The 21414-nt window shown below is 42.1% G+C and overlaps 1 protein-coding gene across 2 annotated transcripts in view; it reads left to right on the top strand.

Annotated features, from left to right (window-relative positions):
• The window catches only part of ADGRV1 (adhesion G protein-coupled receptor V1), a 285031-nt gene extending 264286 nt beyond the window's left edge, over positions 1-20745 (top strand). For both annotated transcript variants that reach the window (XM_068666972.1, XM_068666973.1), the window contains 3 exons: positions 9870-10061; positions 12197-12374; positions 20279-20745. In XM_068666972.1, coding sequence (XP_068523073.1) covers positions 9870-10061; positions 12197-12374; positions 20279-20397 — 489 coding nt within the window. In that variant the 3' untranslated portion in view covers positions 20398-20745. The remainder of the gene's footprint in view (positions 1-9869; positions 10062-12196; positions 12375-20278) is intronic.
• The last annotated feature ends 669 nt before the right edge of the window (positions 20746-21414 follow it).

Raw genomic sequence — 21414 nt, forward strand, 5'->3', positions numbered from 1 at the left:
AACCTCACATATTCATGGTGAGGTACTTGCTGGGGTCAGTTTTAACTAAAAGGAGGGTGAAGCTGATGAGAATTCGGTCCTTACAGAACTTTTTACCTGTGGGTGTGTGGCAGCCCTGAGAAGATTTTCCAGTAGTCAGAAAATGCTGAAACATAAAAATAATCCTTTTTCCCCTCAGCTTTGAGAGATGCCACTAAATAAATGGTCTATCCCATTCCTCAGTCAGATATTAAAGAGCAATAGGAAATAAAAAGATCATTGTAAGGATAAGAGATACTACGACACCAAAAGAATCAATTAGAAGAAAAAATTTGTTGGCACAGTGGTAACTCCTAGCCTTTACTAAACTCTCCATTTTGAAATTATCTGCAACAGCAAGCAAACATTCAGCAGTACACATAAAATTAGCTTCTCTCTGTGTCTGTCAATGCACACTTTCAGTTCCCTATTTCTTTTATTTTAACTCTGTATTTTTCATTAAAATGCATAAGTAGAAAATAGTGCTTTAGCAAAAAAAAAATAATACTAAAAGGAATACTTTTAACGAGTAGCAGAAATATCACTTTCTTGGACTTTGTATATGGGCAAGATTGACCTGTGTATGCTGCTAACTTGTACGATCCCTGTGTGTGGCTTCCTCAGCAGCCAGTTTCCCTCCTGAGTATTGCTCTCCTGTGATAGCTTGCAGCCTGCTTCCAGACACAAGCAAAAAATTAACTCCTCTAACACTGTTAGTCAGGAAATCTCTTGACAAAGTCTTTTTCATCCATCATTTCTTGCCTGTTGGAGAGAGAAGTTAGAACAGTAGCAGGCTCAGACTGCAAGGTGTGAGCTGAAGTGCAGGGTTCTTAATGTTGATCTTGGAGAACAAGCATGGCCATAAATATTTGCAAAACATTGTAAAGCTTAGGTATAAAATTCTGATCTTTGATTTTTCTAAGTCAATGCAGTTGAAAAATGTTTTAGGAATAACCAGGTTTTAGTCTTTCTAATCTTTTTTTTTCATGTAAGCTTCACCAGTAGGCAAATAATCTAAGTTTTCCAGTGGTATGTGAGTGGACTTCAAGGGATGCTCTTCCTGATTTCTGTTCCCTGTGATAGAAAAAAAAAAAAAAAAAAAAAAAGGCAGGAGGAAAAAAGCAATGGGCAGAGAAATGGGGCAGAGGTGGGAAACAAGGCACTGCTACCCTACATGCTTACGCTTTCCTGTTTGCCCTCCATAGGCCATGCCTGTCCTGTCACTGCCATGTCCTTGGTGTTTGACTCCGTACTTACTTTTTCCTCAGCTAGGCTGAAATATAAATATAGGGTTTTCTTGATGTTTCTGGGCTGACTGCACTGGAAGAAAGCAGCGGAATCTTATTCTAGCCCAGTCTGCACATCTGGCAAGCTTGGCTAAGCATCTGTATTTTCAATGCATCTTCAAGCTGGACACCTCACTTTTAAAGTTTGAATCTGTCGTTTTACAACAAATAAACAAACAAAAACCTTTTCTGCCCCTCGCAGGGCTGAAATAGGAGATACAAATGACTGTTGTGTGGGAGTAGCTGAAAGTGTGCTGAGAGCTGTGCAAAATATTTATAGTCAGCCCCGAGTATCCAAGCAAATCTGCTTTTTAAAGATTTCCCAAAGTCTGTGAACCTTTCAGGTAAGCCTCAGCCAAGTTTAGACTAATTCTGAGCTGAATGCAGTTTGGCAGAAAGGAATTTATGGCTTTGGCTTTGGCTTTGGGTAGAAACTGCAAGATTCAGCATGGACTTGGCATAGCTGGTTCTGCATAAAGAGAAACTTGGCAGTTTCGACCAAGTTTCAGGTGTCACACTAATATTAGGAAAATACATTCACAATGCTGGAAGGACAAAATTTTTATTATTATTGCAAAATATACCCATAACATTTCAATCTTTGGAATTATAACCTTAGACAAACATAACTTTATACAAGAGAAACCAGTTACTTAGTTACTTGCACTGTTACTTAGTGCAAACCTCTTAATACACTTTTAATTTAATGATAGATACATGAACGATTCCTTTCTCATTCCATGTTATTATGCTGGCTTCTGTTTGGGTATGTGGTAGTGGTGGTTGGTTGGTTCAACAAGTGGTCTTATAACATGGCACATCAATGATGTCGGTTTTGCAGTCCTCAATTACATTATATTAATTGTCGTCTTTTGATTTCAATGTGACTTTTTTAGAATTTCAGCTGTAACTGAGATAAATCCTACAGAGCAAAATGGAAAGTAAATACATCAGGAAGCAAAGTGCTGATAAGCAGTAAATGTTCCCAATAGCAACTGTGAGAAGTAAGAGAAAAAAATGTGATTGATAAGAATGATAGTAACTTCATGCAAACTGGTGCTTAGTGGCAATTAAACAGTCAAAACCTTGATGATACAGAGCAGATCCAAAGTCGACTTATTAAACATAATCACCAGTTGGCAGGGTTGCATTGCTGAGGACATGTCTTTTACAACAGTGGCTTTGAATGCTAAGAAGAAGAGCTAGATTGAAACAGAAGGATCTGATTTACATTTCAAAGGTTAATATTTCTGGAGAGCTGTGAGTGGGAGATGTTATGCGATGGCTTAGGATATAGTATCATGTGACTAAGATGATACTTCTGTCATCATGACACCAATAAAAGATCTTCAAGCTGTTCTCAAAGAAAATGTGGATGATAAAGATATGGAAAAATAACATGTACTTTAAAGTCTGCTTTTTAATATCCAAACATGCACAAAAGTGCTGTGCATAGGATTTATCATTTTTAGCCTTGCAACTTGGAGAAATAGAGAATTATGTATGTTTTTCCTGTGTCGGCTGGTAAGCATTAATGATGTGTATAAGTATATTCAGTTCCATGGCTAATTTTTTTCCAAAACAGATTAGGAAAGACAACATCAAATATATACCATGCACTGTACTATGGCCTTGATCATGATTTCCTGAAAGTGGTTCCTTCAACATTGTGAGTCATCTCTTGCTATGTAAATTCTAACTTCTTGAACATGGCAAAACATGCAAATTATCAGGATTAATCAGACCAGTAATTTTCCCAAAAGCAGTAGGCACTGTTACGTAAGTCAGTGTTAATCCAAAGCAGGCTTTGACTGGCCATTGATGGAAAACGACGTGAGAAAACAGAAGTCCAGAGCGTAAGAAGTTCCAGTAAATTAGTGAAATCCCCAGGGTAGTTCACAAGAAGTCAGCTAAGGCATTAAGGTGCCAAAGCACTCAACAAGACACTGCCACCCAGAGTGGCAGCAGCACATGTGGCCCCCCAAAAATCACGAGCAGCAGAGAAGAGGGGGGGCCTGACCATTAAACTGACAAACAAAGGACTTTCTAAGATTGGTTGCCAAGAGTGAATTGGCATAGTCCAGACAGAGAATAAGATTAAATCTCACCCTGATAAGATTAATAAAACTGCAGTGAAACTAACCAAAGCACAAGCCATCATGCAGAAATTCCTCTATGGTGACTACAGACAGCTAATCTCAAAAGCTGATCTGAGTAAAGATAACTCCTCATTTGGAGGAGACATCTGTTTGTGCGATTTCTCGTTGTTTTACCACCTGGCACCAATAAATATGTAACTTTGAAAACAATAGTGATGTTGTAGCCATGGTGATCTAAGGCTACATAGTAGGAAAGAAATGATCCAAGATGGACAAAGAGGTCTTTCCATGGTGTAACACAAGCTACTATCTTTCCTTATGAGCCTTGATTTCACACACACACAAAAAAAGTCTCTTTTGGAAAAATCAACTTTTTGTGATTAATTAAATAAATGTTAGTGATTAAATATTTGTTATAATTAAAGTATGAAGTAAATTATACATATGTAGAGTGCACTAACTTTCTGTTAGTGATGATAAACACTGAAGTAGTTTCAGGAGCTAGGGTTGTTCAAATGACATTTCTTGTCCAGAGGTCCTGCACAGATACTTTAGTTTTATTAATAGAAATGCCATTTCTCTAAAATAGATCACATTATCTGAATATAATTCTCCTTGGAAAAGATGAAGTTTTGCAATTTCAGGACAGAATATCTCAGCCACAGATGAAAATACATGTGAGAGAACTATGATATGTATGAAGTATGTGAGAAGTATACGCCAGAAAAAAATAATAGTAAAAATAATAGTAAGCCTTGGTAAGCCTTGGTGTGTTTGTGCTTTTTAAACCAGTAAAAGTCCTTTATCTTACAAGACAATTTAAAATTATGGGAGACAGTAGGCATCATTTTTTTTTTTTTTCTTCAGTGTGTTAAAAGGAGATGAAGAAGAGATTTGTTGATACAGTCTGATGTATCCTTTCCTATTATTATTAGCAAAGTTCTCTCAACTGCCAAATTTAGATATATTGCAATCTTGGAACCTGCAAAATTAGAATATGAAGATAGAAATTAAGAGAATGTGGGCATCAAATGCACAATGAAGGCTTTCTGTGGATCAGTCTATCAGGTCTGCATGTGATTTCATGGAACAGTAAAATTTATTCTGCCATTTTATTGACAGCTATGGGAGTTTGTCCTTAATTTACCAGCTTCTTGCAACTACCCCTCTACAGAGTAAATAAATCAAGTTGTTGTATTTGAGAATTCCCATCACACACATTCATGCACCAAACCCTCCCAGAAGAACCTCCCTTCTTCTCCTATGGACAACATAAAGAGGGAATAACTAGAGACCAAAAAAATTATCATGCAATATCAGCATTGAATATTTGGGAAAATCTGTACAACTGAATCTGTGCAAGTGAATCTGTGTAACTCCTGACCATGTTGAAACTAAGGATAAAAGGACAGGTAGAGTAATATTACCTATAAAGGTCACACAGTAAAATTAGATCTTGTCTTGCCATCATATGCTTTTCAGTTGAAAATAAGGTTGGAAGTAGCAGTACTTTTAAATAACACTCATAGCCACAACAGTCAAAAGCTGTGAGCCGATGATCTTGACCTTTGAATGTGGTTATTCTGTGCTTGGTTCAAGACCTTGGGTGATTAATGGAAGCGATTATTTTTGTGTTCCTGTGAGTTCTGTGGCTGCTACAGATTTGAAGAATTACTCAGCTTAGAAGGACCCTAGGGATGTTTTCTGGACTAACCTGATCTGGTCAAAGCAGGGTCCACACTGAATTCACAGGTAGGGCTTAGGCCTCTGAGAATGGGTTCCTCTCAGTTTATTTGGTCTCTTTGTTCCAGTACTTAATTATCCTTGTAATAGATTTTTCTTATATGCAACTGGATCCTGCCCTATTTCAACATAGGACCAGTATATCTCATTCTTCTTATCCCTGTCTTCTTGGAAACCACCTTTTGTTAATTGGAAGACTAATAGCAGTTAATGTCTATTAAGTCCTCTCCAAGCCTTCTGCACTTTAAACAAGCCCAGTGCCCTCAACATGACATCCCAGGGCACATGCTTCATCCCCTGATCATTTTGGTGGCCCTCCACTGGACTTGGTCAAGTTTTTGTAGATCTGGTACTTTATCCATGTAGACTGCAATGTCCTGACCTGAATACCAGAATGATGAGGGGGGCAGTGTTAAAAGAATTGTAAAAGTCAAAGCAAATGTGATCCACCACCACCCCTCCACTAAATCAGTCACTGTATCATAGGAGGCAATCAGGCTGGTCAAGTATCCATTGTAAATGCAAAACAAGACTGAATCATAGAACCATTAAATCACAGAATCATAAAATCATTCAGGTTGGAAAAGCCCTCTAAGGTCATCTACTCCAACCTTTACTAACTGAGGGTGATGAGGCCCAGGCCCAGGCTGCCCAGAGGAGCTGTGGCTGCCTGGCAGTGCCCAAGGCCAGGCTGCATGAGGCACTGGGTGGCACTGGATGATTTTTAAGATCCCTTCCAACCCAAACCATTCTGTGATTTTATAATTCTGTGATTGGTGTGAATGGCCAAAGACAGTCATGATAGATACAGTGAAACAGACATTACAGTGCCAACAGCCTTGTTTTCATTGTACTTTAGGTCTATTTTTGCAGTATTAAATGATGAGGTTAAAACAAGCATAGAGCATCTAAAGTATAATGAAGGACAATGCACTTCTCAAACTAGTGCTTTTGAAAAAACACATTAAGACTGTAGAAGTTGTGGTTGGACTGACAGCAGAGATGTGTGCGTGCTTCCTGTGCTCGTGCAAAGTAAACAATCTGGTAGCTGCCGGTGCTAAAATAAGCACCAATCAATATGGGGTGATCCATGGCATCTTTGTGCTTATGACTACAGTAGTTCGGTGTTGTTTGGGCAGAACCATTGTCTTCTTTTGATTTCCCAAAATTCACACATAATGGTTTCTGATAGAGATGCAGAGTCGTGAGAGTAAGACCATAAACTCCTTTGGATACTTCACACAAAACCACAACAATGGCACACTCATCTCCACAAAGCACGTTTTCTTGATGAGTGTCCCCCTGTACTCTGCTCTGGTGAGGCCGCACCTCGAGTGCTGTGTTCAGCTTTGGGCCCCTCACTACAAGAAGGACATCGAGGCCCTGGAGCGTGACCAGAGAAGGGCAACAAAACTGGTGAAGGGCCTGGAGCACGAGTCCTGTGAGGAGCGGCTGAGGGAGCTGGGGGTGTTTAGTCTGGCGAAGGAAGGCTCAGGGCAGAGCTCATTGCTCTCTACAGCTCCCTGAAAGGAAGGTGTGGGGAGCTGGGGGTCGGCCTCTTCTCACAGGTAAAAATAGGACTAGAGGGAATGGCCTCAAGCTGTACCAGAGGAGGCTCAGGTTGGAAATGAGGAAACGTTTCTCCTCAGAAAGAGCAGTCAGGCATTGGGACGGGTTGCTCAGGGAGGTGGTGGCGTCACTGTCCCTGGGGGTGTTCAAGAAAGGTTGGACGTGGTGCTTGGGGACATGGTTTGGTGGGTGACAGTGGTGGTAGGGGGATGGTTGGACCAGATGAGCTTGGAGGGCTTTTCCAACCATAATGACTCTATGATTCTGTAGATCTGAACAGTAGTATGGGTCAAGAAGGATCCATCCTTTTTCCACCTAAGCAAGTAGTCATCTACACAGCAGTGTAGTTCCTGTGTAAGTGATATATATACGCACATATAACCTGCTTAGGAGTGTTGGTTTTCTTAGATACAATATTTTCATAAGCTGCTGTCTGTAAGTCCATGCCATAACACTTTGCAAGGGTGGGAGCAAAGCAATTTGTGCTTCTGTTAGCTACTTGCCTGTGTCTCCTCCTGACCTCAGACCAGTCAAACAACAGCCCCCTCATTACGGAAGGACTCAGAGGAGCAGCCTCAGCATCAACACGTGAGACTTGTCTGAGCCACAGACGCTGAAATTCCTTCTCAGCCTCCAGTTCAGGAGCTGCCTGGGGGATGGCAGAAGATCATTCCACACAGAGCCCCGTGTCCCTGTTGGTCTTCTCCCTGCAGCTCGTTACTGGGCCTGGCCTGACAGGATGGTGTCTGCGTACCTTTAACTGGAAAATGCATGCTGTGGGTAACTGGCAAATTACTCTGTGATTGATGCCTGCTCCCCTGCAACAGGAGTGTATTACTATGAAACAAGAGAAGGTTAATACACAATTTGAACTCCACGGATCACATCTGATCAGCCTCTCTCTAAATCTAGGTTAATGAAACGAGGGCTGCAGCAGGAGTGAAACGAGAGGCGCCAGCTGGGAGCCGATGCATCTGCGCGGTGCTGGCTCCTGCCTCCAGGATAAGGAAGGTCTGCGTCCTGGCAGTGCGGGCAGAAGTAGTGACAGCAGGTGGGAGGATGGGGTACAAAGGGTGCTTTGGCTGTCAAAACACCTTTTGTGGTGCTGGCATAGCCATACTTCCACAGGAATAGCACTGTCTGGAGCACACAGAATTAAATCGAAGTTGAAGAAGTAATTTCGGTGCTGTGTTCTGGGTTTGTTTTGGGAGTGAGTGTCTCCACTCAGGGCTGCACAGGCGTGTGACACAGCATCAGCCTTCCTCCGTGGTGCCCTGTGTCCCTCTGGTTGTGAAAGATGGCCGTGCAGAGTTTGCTGTTAATGGGTTTTCTTTAAAAATACAAAACCACTTAAAATGTGTGTGCACCTCTTATGGCCAGGTCCTGAGAGGTGGAAGTGCCATAAGCTGTTCTGAAACCAGGAGTTTACTGTCACCACTGCTGTCTGCTCTTCTTGGAATTCTTACCCTTTTCACATCCATCGAGCGACTGATATTAAAAGAAATCCACTTGCTGGACCCATTATGCTTGACCTACATGAGAGTCCTTGGATTTGTTTATAGAACGAAAGGACATTTTAGTCCCTTTTTAGTGTCTCTTAAGTGCAATGTGTGTTTGCATCATTTTTTTGGAATGTATTTACATATATCAGAAATAATGTCCCTTTGCAAGTCTCAAGTCTCAGTGAAGCACTCCAAATCCTCATGACAAAAATAAATAAATAAATAAATCTGGAAAAGTTGCCAACTATTTTTTTTTTATAAAGAATTGGTTTCACCACTTTTGTTTTCCTGTTTGCTGTTTTAAGAAAACTGCACTTGCAGAGCAATATAGCTGTCTGTGCTTATAGCAGCTGTATGAGAGCATTTGCAGAGTTCACCAGCTGAGATTGAATTCCCACTGAATCCCATTAGCTTCTGCTATGTGTCACTTCGGACTGAACTGCTATTACAGACCGTTTTGTCATATAGTTTTGGCATTAGAAATTATGAATCTGTGGTCCATGAAACATTGTTTATGTTGCCTGTTTTATAGGAATTTGTGATGAGCATATATCTTGGGTATTTGCAGTCTCAACATACATTCAAAGTTCCTTCCATTAGGAATTCCCAAATATAATTAGATGAAACTCCTTACTATTTATAATCCCAGTTATTACTGTCATGCCAGTGGGCTCCTTTCCAATAAATTGTTCTGTTTAGTACAATTGGTTTCAGGGGTTTATAGGACAACGTGAAATACGAAAAACACGGCAAGCATAACTGTACTGCAGTAATCAACAATCCTGAGGTTTTCTTTATGCACACTTCTGGTTAACCCCTTCTTTATTAATTATTAACTTGGTTGGCTCATTAATCAAAATGGATTTTTTCCCCCGCAGTATTAGTGCAATTTAATAATTAGAGAAAAAGGAAGATTTCATAGTCAAAAGTTCAATCACTGAATTTCTATGCAAACAAAAGACATGGTTATAATACTCTTCTTGGCTAAGACTAAAGGTCAAAATTAGCAAGTTTTAAAGCAGAATTGCAGAGACATACAGTAGAGCCTTTATAGCAATCACAGATGAAAGACAGTGTTGAATTAGTGGGTATCATAGAGAACATAATTTATAGCTACAACTTGGTCTCTCTCACAGCAGCAGTACAGTGTGCATGAGACTGAAGCTGGGGCAAAAGTGTAAAGAGCCAGCAGCTCAGTAAGAAATTAAAAAAAAAAAATGTGGCTGGGGACCAGCAGCCAAATCCTATTGTAAATGCAGCCCATAACCACATTTTCACTATTATGACAGCTGTAAATCTCAACTTTTTTGTTGTTGTTGTGAAGTTGGATTTGCCTTGCAACTGTGTGGGTTTAACCAAATAACCATTTTCTACCATTTTCTATGACTGTTCACTTTCTATGACGATGATGGGATGGGGACAGAATGTTTACCTGGAGGCCACGGGACTTATTTTTAATTTCCAGGTCTCTGACTGACAGTGCCATCTTCTACACACCAGAGAAACCGGCTGCAGCCCTTAGTGGCATGGATTGATGGTGTAAGGGCCAGCATCTATCACAGCATAGGACCTTGCTGTGACCACATTCAAAATCTGTTCTAAGCTTCCTTCATTTCAGGCACTGATTTTCTTTTCCTCTCCCCATGTCCCAGGGTCTTTACGTCTTTGTGGTGTATTTTATCCTGCACAACCAACTTTGCTGTCCCGTGAAAGCAAGTTATACTGTAGACATGAATGGACATACAACTCCAGGATCTGCTTTCTTTACACATGGCAGTGGTTTGCCAGCTGCAGGTGGGGAGATCAGCAAGTCCACTCAGAACCTCATCAGTGCTATGGAAGAGGTAACAGTGCTCTAAAGTCATTGCCTTGTAAATTGAAAATGTATGTGGAGGTTTGAGTGGTGCTGCTAATGTTAAGTGAATGAGATGCTAATTACTTGTGTTGGGTCTGTCTGAGCTGGAGTCACCTTTCCCTGCAGCAGCCCACACAGTGCTGTGCTCTGCACTCGTAGCTGGAACAGCACTGGTATCACTCCAGTGTTGTGTCTAATGCTGCGTAGTGCTGGCACAGCATCAGGACTCCTTCCAAGCCCCCAAGAGTCAGCAGGCTGGGGGTGGGCAAGTGATGGGGAGGGGACATTGCCGGGGCAGCTGACCTAAACAAACCAAAGGGATATTCCATAACACCTGATGTCACACTCAGCAATAAAAAGGGGGGCTCTCCTGGGGGAGGGGGCTGTTCCTCCTGAACAACCACTACGCGTTTGAGGCCCTGCTTCCCAGGACATGGCCAAACATCGCTCATTGATGGGAAGTAGAGAATATTTTTTTTCCCTCTCTCTGTGCTTCCGCACTGACTTATTATTTCTTTTGTTTCTTTTTTTCCTCCCCATTCCCTTTCCCTTTAATTAAACCTTTCTCATCTCAAACCTCGAGTTCTCTGTGTTGTATTTTCTCCCCCTTCCTCTTTGAGGAGAGGGGGAGTGAGAGCGGTTGTGGTGGAGCTCGGCTGCCCACCTGAGTAAAGCCACCACATTACTATAATTCTCTCTTTTTATTTTTTTTTCTCTCTTGTTTTCAAATTTTATATTTATTTATTTATTTGTGGTTAGGCACCCAGAAATAGGGGAAAATGTTTCTTTTTGCCACAAGAAATGTTATACGTAGCCATAGTGATATTCTTGTAGCTTAGAAGTAGCTGGTAGCGTCCCATCTAAGGAATTTCCCTTTTCTACTTGGGTCTTCAGTTTGTTGTGCAGATTGGTTAAAGTGTTGTCAGAAGTAGGTCACAAAGAATCAAAATATCAAGCCATTTCTTTCAGCTCACCATAGGGCTTAATGAGTTTTAAGTCACTAATTTTCTAAAGTTATGGTGTGTGAAATCTCTGGAAATTTTGAGGGCAATGATTTTCAATTCCTTCATTGCTGGAACTGGAGAGTATCTCTTTTTCACTACCTGTAGTGAAAGGTGACTTTTGCTGCTAGGTACATTGGCGTGTTGATGGAGATGAAGAATTTCCAGCTGATTTAATGGAATCAAATTGTTTTGAAGCAACGTGTCATAGTAATTTTTTTTTATTATTATTATTTTTTTTGCATAAACCGAGCTGCTCAGCTGGCATTTCTTTTTGCCCTTTTCTCTACCTGCTTGACTGTAGGTTTGTTGGGATGGTAAAGCTCCTCAGCTGCCTCCTGGCAGCCTGCTAAATGTATTAGGCATCTCATAATGTCACTTAAGGTGGTGCCTGACTCCCTGGATTACTGGACAGCATAGCCTCTCAGATCTGTGTGGCAACCCTCTGTATTCATAGAACCATAGAGTGGCTTGGGTTGGAAGGGAACTTGATGATATAATCAAAATATATTTTGATTGTCATAGAATATATGTTTTTAGAGTTCAATATTATGGATTTGCCTCACAATTATGGAGGAGATAGATTCCTCCCAACTCCCCCCCACAAAAAAAAACAAAAAAAAAACAAAAAAAAACACCACACCTTTTTGTCATGAACTGCAATTCTGATTTTTTGTGCAGCTCCACTTCAGAATGAAGTGGTAGAGGAAATATAGCAAGGTTGATATCAAAACTGTCAGGCTGTACACCAGCACCTTCAAAGAGAGGAGAGAGAGCATATTGTGACTGGAGTCATTCAGTGCTTTTACTTAAAAGTTCTACATAGCAGGGGCTAACGTTCAGAAAAAGCAAGATGTTTGAGACATGTAGGGCAGATGTCACAAGCGCAAGATTAAATTACTTGTAATTGAGTTTTCTGTATATATGTACTTATTTATTATTCAAATTAGGATACCTTGTTCACCAGAGAAGTGACAGAATAGCTGGCTCCAAATCTCCTGATCTTGAATTTGACTCTGGTTGTAGGTTCCAGTTTGTTATCTCAATATAGCAGGCATGTAAATCATTTATACAGTGCAGCTTCGATGGTTACTGCATTTCTATGTCTTTCTAAACTTTACAGGTGCCAGCAGACTGGGAGAGGGCGTCTTTGCAGCCTGCCAGTCAAGCTAGTGCTTCCTTTAAGCAGAGTCCACAAAACGGCAATGTTTTCCACCCTTCTGGAGGATTTAGTAACAGCTCATTGGTTGCTGATGAGGAATCACAGGAGTTTGATGACCTAATATTTGCTTTAAAGACTGGTGAGTGACTCCTCTTCTTGTTCCTCAAAGATTGTTGTGCTATTCTTCACTCTAATTGTGTCGCCGTTTGATGAGATCCAATTGCTGTTAATTTAATCTGATTACCAGCGAAAACATCATCTGAAATTGTTTTGTCTCGGACTGTTATTCTATGAACTAAAAATATTGTGCAGACAATCTATCCCTATCACTGAAGGACTCTGCAAAAATATGCTTTGAGTCATGATGATACACAGATCTACAGAAAGTAGCAGCAGATTGGAGGCTCTGACATTTTTTCACAAGTTCCTAAACAGCTAGCTTGCTGCCTCTAGAGACTGTCCATCTTGTCTTCTGTTCCCTTCTTTTTTGAGTTGTTCTGTAGGGTATGTGTATGTTGCTGATCTTCATTTTATATGTGTATGGTTGCAAGAAAAAAAACATAATTGCATGAATACCGATGCTCCCAAAAGTGTAGGACAAAATATTTGTATTCCACAGTGTCAAAAAATGCATTTAGGCCTGAAAAAAAAATGATGTATGCTGGAAAAATAAGCTAGATAGAACACAACCACCAGCTGTGATGAGCACACCATGCTGCTGTAGAACAGAGCCTGGGGGAGGCCACTCTGGGTGTCCACACTCAAACTACACCCGCAGAAGAAACCGTTTGTAGCCAGTCTTCACTATGGCCTTAGAGATAAAGTCTTCAAAATCCCCAGCTTTACCCTTGGTGAGGGATTGCTCTTCTGCTCTCTCACCCACCCAACCAGCGAAACTTTAGGATATTCAAACGATGACATAAATAGGCAGCCAGGCATGGCCTGAGGCGGAAGAAATGAAGCAAAACCTGATTGAAAGATAAATATGAGAACACTTGATAAGAAGACCAGAAAGACTGAGGAGCGTCACCCGATAAGATCTAGCAGATGCTAGCCCAAGCCCACCCCCTGTAGGCATGGGTGAAATACCAGAGGACAGCCTCACCAAGCTATTGAGCCCCCGGGATTCTTGCAAGGGGCAACACTGAGGTATTGTCTAAATCAGCAGGTTAAGCACTCCGATACTTTACCAGTAATTCCCCTCAGTGACAGCACTGAAAACAGTCAAACTGGGTGGAGGACTGGGAATGATAATGAAGGGAGCTTTATTCAGCACATTCACAAGGCTTTATCACTTAGGCCAACCTCCATAGCAGAAAACTCTTCAAATGATGAAAATAACTGGATGATTCATAACTGGGCTAGAGCTGGGAAATAAGATAGTAACAAAATTTGTGTTTTACCTATTGATTTTCCTGGACACTTTGCAGGCCACTCATACTCTGCTATGCAGTTAAAGATTTGGGGCAAGACTTGCTTAAATCTGGGTGCATAACCTTACAGGTGCAAACCTGGTTTTACATACCAAAGAGATAGATTTCAGTTTTATACTCCTTTCAGGATATTGTGACAGAAACTAGGGGATTCACAGGATGTTAGCAGCATAGGAAGCCACTCAAATTCAGCACTCCCACTGCTTCACACCGTGGTTAGTACTGAGGCAGGCAGTTGACATCAGCCGCCCTATTCACTGGGGTAAATGCTGTGCAGGGTGAAAGGCTGAATCTTAAATCATGAAGAGCAAACTAGTCAACAACAGTAGTTAAAAGGCATGGTTAACATAACTCACCACAACTTTTTTTAGCATCTGATAATTTTTTAATAAAACTTCAAGCTCCACTCCTACTTCATTTGTTTTTGGTCCTTCTAAAAGAAGTAGGTTTAGAACCTTTTTTTTTTTTTCCTAACTTTTACTATTATCTTCTTTAATATTTATATTGGTATTATAATTTGTTCTTGTGAGGCTTTTGAAGCTCTTAAGATTTGAAGTGGAGACCTCAGGGCACAATCTGAGGAAAACACTTCTGTTTGCATTACTCGTTCAGCTAGAACCTGTCCCTTTTGCCCCAGTGCCTATTCTTGCACCCAATCTGTGTCCCTAGTGATGTTACAGGGCAAAAAAAAAGACTGTATCTAAGCAAAACCAGTTACCTCAGCTAGTTCCATCCCCACGTACGTTCGAACAAGCTGAACCGAGAAGATACTGAGGTTAGAGCAGCTTTAACCACCAAAGTAAATGTTTATCAGCTAGAGCCTTAGATACAAGCTGCTTCTCAACACGTGCTTTAAAAACACAAACCTGTGAGTTTCTCTGAAACTGGAAATCATGCTTGTGTGTTGCTATTACCAGTCAAACCTGCCCTCCAGCTCAGTTCAGTGCATGGCCAAGGGATCGAGGTGCTTCTGGTGGCAGTGGGCAGGAGACGGCGCGGAAGCAATGATAAGGGATAAGAGGATAAGGGAAGAGGGATTTCTGTGTTTCAGCATGGGTTTATGCTGTTAGGGCATTCACGGAGCATGGTCTGAAGGGAATTTATGCTGTGGTTTAAGCTCACAGCCACTGCTGGGAGCCTGCCCCCGACCCCCTGGCTGCACATTTCTCCTTCCTCTCTTGCGTCGCTATTTGTTCTCACACGAAACCGCAGTGACTCAGGTCACAGAGTTCTGCTCTTCCTTTTCCTCTCCCTCTCCTTCCTCTCCCCCACCCTCTTCCTCTCCCCGGGCCACCCCACGGTCGGCCTGCTGCCTCTGCTCAGAGCACCAGCCCCAGCCCCATCACAGGTCAGAGGTGTCCTGCCGGGACTGCTCCTCCACCTCCTTAGGCTGCGCTTAATTGCAGCTGAGAATTCCTCATCTGAAAGCAGGCGAGCTCCTGGAGGAACAGGGATGGGCACTTTTGCACCACATTAGCTGTTTTTAACACTCCTCACCCAACTCAGCCTGAGCAGTGCTCGGGTATTAGCTCCCACTCCTGAGGCTGGCTGAGGATCAGCGCTGATTAGCAGAGGGATGTGCAGAAATGTCTTCCTGCCTTCCTGTCCTTTTTGCTCGTGCAGTGCCGAGCTGTCTGAAGGCTCCTTTAATTTATGCTCGCTGTTAATCTGGCAGCTCGGATCAGTGTGAACGAGGGCATAATTGCAGATCTGTTTTGCTGTCAGCAAAGCTAAAATCTCCTTCCCAGTCCTCCTGCCCCGCCCTTGCCTGCAGCTGGCCACACTCGGTGGTACTGATGAAGGGTGGCTGAAATGATGCAGCTGGAAAAAAAATAATCGAAGAAATCCCTCTGCACACCTTTCTCCTTCAACTTGCAGCTGTAATTTGTGGTTGGCAGCGCGGCCCCACAAAGAGGTGCGGTGGCACACTTGGCCCGGCCGCTGAAGAGACGTGTCACAGAACCATGCACTTAGCCCTCCGTGCCATAATCATTAGTGCTGGCCCAAATTACAGATTAACCTGAAAGACGGGCTGGATCAGGTGAAGGCACACAACGGTGTCCCCAGCAGATGATGTGGACAGCAATATGCAGTCGTGTACCCAGCTGTTATGCTAGCTTTATGCAAACCTTGTGTTACGTGGCCATGGGATTTTTTATGTAGTGCAAGAAATCCAAAAGCTGGACTTCATAGGTCATAAAGCCTTGAGATGTCTTAGCAATTAATTACTCCTTTTCATCAAATATGTTCAAGTCTGTATAGGAATAAAGATCCATGATTCACTGTGGTGACTATATCACCTCAGCCCTTAAACTCTGGGAATCCTTTGCTAAAGCTTATTTATTTATTTATTCGCCTATCTATCTATTTATTTATTTATTTCCTGGACGGTTGTTAGTTTGGCTTAAATGATTTATTATATTTCATGTATGGCTTCAATCCTGTATGAAGGGCTTAGCTTCTACTGAGAAGGATAATTATTTGCTAGTTAGACACTGCTACTTGCACTAGCTAACTCTGAAAGCGCTGTTATTTTGGACTAGGTTTCATTTCACCTGATTTCTTTCGCAAGGTCTATGCTGATAGGCAGTTTAATGGGACCGTTTTCTCTCAGGTTGTCTCAGAGTGGTGTGTTGCAGACATCTGTAGGCTAAAGCCGGCTATTCCCCGTGATTCCCTGGGGAACTTGGTGTTGGTTAGGTCTGGGGAGATAAAAACTGAACCAAAAGAGTAAACACAGATGGAATCTGTCCCCAGACAGCAAGCTGTCCATCAGCTTTACTCCAAAGCATAAACACCGTGAATGCACGATAGCTTTGGTGGGCTCTCAGCTTCCATCCACGTTCCCACCTACCACAAATGCTCCCGTTCCCCACCGCCTGCGATGCATAAAACCAAATCTTTCCTTTGGGCGAGATGTGAAGGCAAAGTGTGGCAAACCTGGAGCTGAGAGCACCAGCTGGGCACGTGGTGATTTCCAAATGGGTGTTGGACCATATCAACGGGGTATTGCCACTTCTGTAATCTCAGCGTGTTTTTGCTCCAAGAGAAGGCATACATGATAAATTTTCAATAAACATTCTACACCATGAGAATACCTGGAAAAATCTACCATACAAATTTGAAAAAAAAAAAAGCACGCATATAGACATTTATGGTAACAATGATGCGATACAAATCAGCTCACAATTTTCAGTTTCATAGAGCTGGGGCTCCAAAGTCAGCATTTTTTTTTTTTTTTTTAGCTTTGGTGTTAAGTACCTGGTTTAAGAACCAAGCATCTCGTGTTGGGTATCCTGGGTTAGAGAAAACTCTGAAATTTTCAAATTCTGCAAGTGGCAGAATGCCAGGTTCTTGCTCTGCTGTACCAACCCGTGTCGTTTCTGTGTCAAAAGGGTCACTGCACAGCAAAAGGGAAGAGAGGGTGGCCAGGCTGCATATTCATTCACTTCTCATTTGTGATGTGAAGGCTCACAAATATGCTGGCAGTTAGGTACTGAGCATGACTGCACAGAAAGCATTTTTAGTCCAGTCTGAACTTCACTCTCAGAATTACGGGTTCCTGTTGGTGTCATCTCTGCAAAGTCCAAACCCTAAACGAAGTAATAATCACTGTGCACGCAGAGAATTCCTTTCTAGCGCATCTGATACATACAACATACTTGATGATTTATTCAGAAAACAAGATAGAAGCGCTTAGGAGAGGGAGAACTTCCCCCACAATATAACGACAGTAATTACCAAACGAACTCCATCTCACTTGGAAGGTTTTAGTGAAAGTTTGGGATACATCTGAACACGAAAGGGCCAACAACCGGAGCTCAGCGCGGAGACACGCACTGATGAAGTCTTTTCACCAGTAGATGTCACCGGAGGGATCTTGCTGATTTTGCAAAGCGAGCTGTGACTTTTCAATTTCTAGCTTGTCCTTTGGTACGTAAAGGAAGGAAAAGAAAGGCCTCGTTATTTCGTGTCTTTTCACGAAATCGTTGCTTCACAACCCGGGGAGAAGCAGTACTCCCAGCTGCTCACCCACCACCCAGCGCCAGCATCTCGCAGGGAGCACGTGCATTTTTGGATAGGGTCGTGTTTAAATTCTGCTCTAATCTGAGAGCAAGCCAGACCTATGAACTCTGTGAAACTCCATCATGTAAACAGTCGTACCCTTCCCAGCCTGCCGACTGTTTGGTAGGCTGGTATCCTGGTTACATCTCAGTTCTTATTCCTAAAAAGGCTCCGCTCCTAAAAGTTTGCCTTCGGATCAGCCTCTGAACAAGCCTGCTGTAAACCCCAAGGAGCCTACTGCAGCCTCAGGTTTGCCAAGTCTCTCACAAAACCTCCTTAACAAACAAACAGAAAAAAAAAAAAAAAAATCCCCCCTTGCTTTGCACAGAGCTTGCACATATGGCATTTAGGAATGTACGTGATATGATAGCAAATCAGTCTGGCACCTGATCTTTTTGTAGTGACCAGCACAAGATCCTTGCAGATACCCCACACGGAATAAGTGCAGTACAGCCGCCAGTCAGACAAACATGTTTCCAACCCTGTTCAGCTCAGTGTTCACCTTAAAATTTGCAGCCTGGATGTTCATGGGCATATAAAAATAAAGTTTTAAATAATACCATTTAAAATGTTTTCACCCATGCATTTTCCCCTTTCTGAAGCCTGTATCCTGTTTAGCCTAAATACTTATTTTTGGTGAATTCCAATGTTGATGATGCAACATTACAATTGTTTTTTGTTTCTTCACACAAAGTATCTTTAGATCACAGTTATTATTACCTTGTCCTTCTGTCACCAAACAGCAAATACAGCAGTCAGATTTATCTTCTCTATTACACTCATGTTTCCGTTCTAAAACAAACAGTTTTGGAGAAGATAAGAAAAAAAACAAATACTTAGCTCATGCAATTGTTGTTTTTCCCAGGACTTTCAACCAGCTTTTAGTTATTAGAGCCAACGAAAAGGTTAAATACGCATGTAGATTTAAATGAGTAAGTATGTCTCAATCATGTTCAGTACGTTTATTAACAAGAATTTTAATGATTCAGAGCCTAATCTGCTTGCCTTTATTATGCTGTTTGTCCACTGATGTCTCTTTACTCCTGTCGTGCTCTGCCAGTAGCCGCTGGTCTCTAAAGAGCTAGGGTGACACAAAGCCAAGCTCGGGTCTCCTTGGGTGGATGCACATTCCCTGCATGTCCCAAGGACCACTGGTTGCTGAAGGTTGCTGTGCTGAGGATCTCTGCTAGCTCCAAGCTCTTTGCAGCACGCAGGGCTCCAGCCTGAGCTCCTGCATGGAGTGAGCACCCTCACGCCATCCCACCACTGACACCTCCTTTTCCTGACTCCTTTCCTACCTGGGAAGTGGTGGAAGAGAAGGTTGTAAGCAAAAACTTTCTGCTTGTGAAATTTTGGGGGTACAGAGCATTATGAGGTAGCTTCAGAAATATACCAGACCCTTATCTTCTCTTCTGCCAAGCAAGCCCAAGCCTGGAATGTCAGCTGAGAGAGAAATAAGAGGTTCATTGTACAACTCACAGAAATTTCTGAAAATGTTGTTTTGGTATGAAAATGGAAATCACTGCCTCACTGGCACACTCTGCTCAAGGCTCTTGGAGCCAAATGTCATTCCTTTGCAACTCCCTTGAACCGAGGGTAGTCACAGATCTGCTTCTGCCCCAAATGAAGAACTTCCCTACTTATTTGTAAGTGTCGCTGCTGGAAAACCATGTCTGACATCAGCCTGTCTTGAAATTGCCATGCCAAAGTACACCAACGTGTAGCTCTGAAGAAATTGAAAGCCCAGATGCTATGAACGCTAACGCAACCCATGTATTTTTGGGGGGTTCACTCTACAGCTCTGTAAAAATGCTCATTCCATAAAAAGAGTCTGTACTTCAAACTAACCAACCCAAGGGAAAAAAACAAACAACAACAAAAAAGTACATCAACAGCAAGGAAGCAGCTAGCTAGCAGAACTCCTGCAAGAAAAAGATGGAGAAGGTGGCCTCCCGAGGTCTCCTCCAGACATGTTTTGGGAGTTTCCATCATCCAAAACCCAGTGTTCTCTCGCAGTAGAAGAAAAACACGATACACCAGTTTGTGCCAAATGTGGGTTTAAAGAATATTTAGTCAGCGTCTTTTCTCATGTTGAAATTACAATCCTATTAAAACAGCTGGAATTATAGTTTAACAGGGAAATTATATCATTAAAAGTCAATTCTTCATGAAAATATCCTTGGAAGCACCAGACTTTAACAGCCAGACCATGAACCCAGCCTAAACCAGGCTTTGATTTATGCCCTTGTGATTTCAAGGCAACCTCCAAAGTAGCTGTTGTGCCATTTACCGAGAGAATTAAAGTGACTGACAGCGGGATTGTGAAAAAAGTGTCTCTGGGTGGTACCAAGCCACGTCTGACAATGTTCTGAATTGCTGGCCGGTTGGAGAGAGCCTGCCACACTGTCGTGGGGTTTCAGTCAGTGATCAGAATAAAGCAGAGGAGCCCCGTGACAAGACACGATATCAACATTTCTGTTTCAGGACCCCACCCTCACTGATTCTTATATTTATTTATTTCTTTTTTTTGGTTTCTCTGTTTCAGGTGCCGGTCTCAGCGTCAGTGATAATGAATCCTGCCACGGCAGCCAGGATGGGGGCAGCATGGCAAACTCCCAGATTGTCGAACTTAGGAGAATCCCCATAGCAGACACCCATCTTTAACTCCACTGCTTGCTTGTTCCCTTCCCTTCCTCCCCCCCCCTTTTTTTTTTAATTCAAGTCTCCGTATTTTTATATTTGTACTTCCCTTTGCACTAAAACACTCTGTAAAACTGTGTGGTAGAATGCTGTGAGCTGTACTGACTGCTTAACAAAGGATGTTTGAGCTTTTTTTTTGTATTTCAAAAAAAATAAGCTGTAAATTTTTTACAGTGCGTATCAAAGATACAGTGGGGATCAACTTAGATTTGTATCTTGTAGTTAGATGACATTTCGTGAACCGTAGCTTTTTTAATTAACCTGAATGTGTAACACTGATTAATAAAAGCAATAGAGTCTGTTTGATATAAACACGTCTGTTATTTCTGCTGGCTGCTTGCGGAGCTGGAAGGTGATGCACACACCCTGTCGGACAGGAAAGCATTTTCACTGCACAGTTCTAAGTTTCCTAGGCTGTACTGTTCCAGCTGGTTTCTGAGCACCCAAATCTGTGAACTCTGTAAATAAAGACACAGTCTTGACCCGAAGAGTTTACATTCGGACACAATAAAATGTGTGATGGTCTGAAACAAACAGAGGGAAGGGGAGATGAAGGACAAGTGAGAAACCACGTGAAGGTCACTGCAAGGCATCTGTGAGCTGCTGACTGTGTTCTTTTGCTCTTTCCACAATATTAAATTCTTTCCCTCTTCTCGCAGACAGAAGGGAGGAATGCCAGACAGGAGGGTTTTCTGCTGATCTCTGTGGGTGCTATGCAGATATTCCTGCTCTGATCGAAGGCCTCAAGTCTCGCCTTGCATAGATCGGTAATCTGAGTTCATAAACGAGCAAGAAAAGTTCCTCCCCTGAAAAAAAAAAAGCAAAAAAAAAAACAAAAAAAACACACACACAGAGGAAGTATTTCAGAGCCGAGGGGTGAGGCAGGCTGGTCTTGCAGGAATCATTAACTCCCTGCTTCTGCACAGACACTCTGGAACAAAAACACATGAAAGCAGGAGACCAAGGGAGTTTTCCTCTGGA

Source organism: Anas acuta, chromosome Z (assembly GCF_963932015.1).
Source record: "Anas acuta chromosome Z, bAnaAcu1.1, whole genome shotgun sequence".
In the NCBI taxonomy this organism is placed as follows: Eukaryota; Metazoa; Chordata; class Aves; order Anseriformes; family Anatidae; genus Anas; species Anas acuta.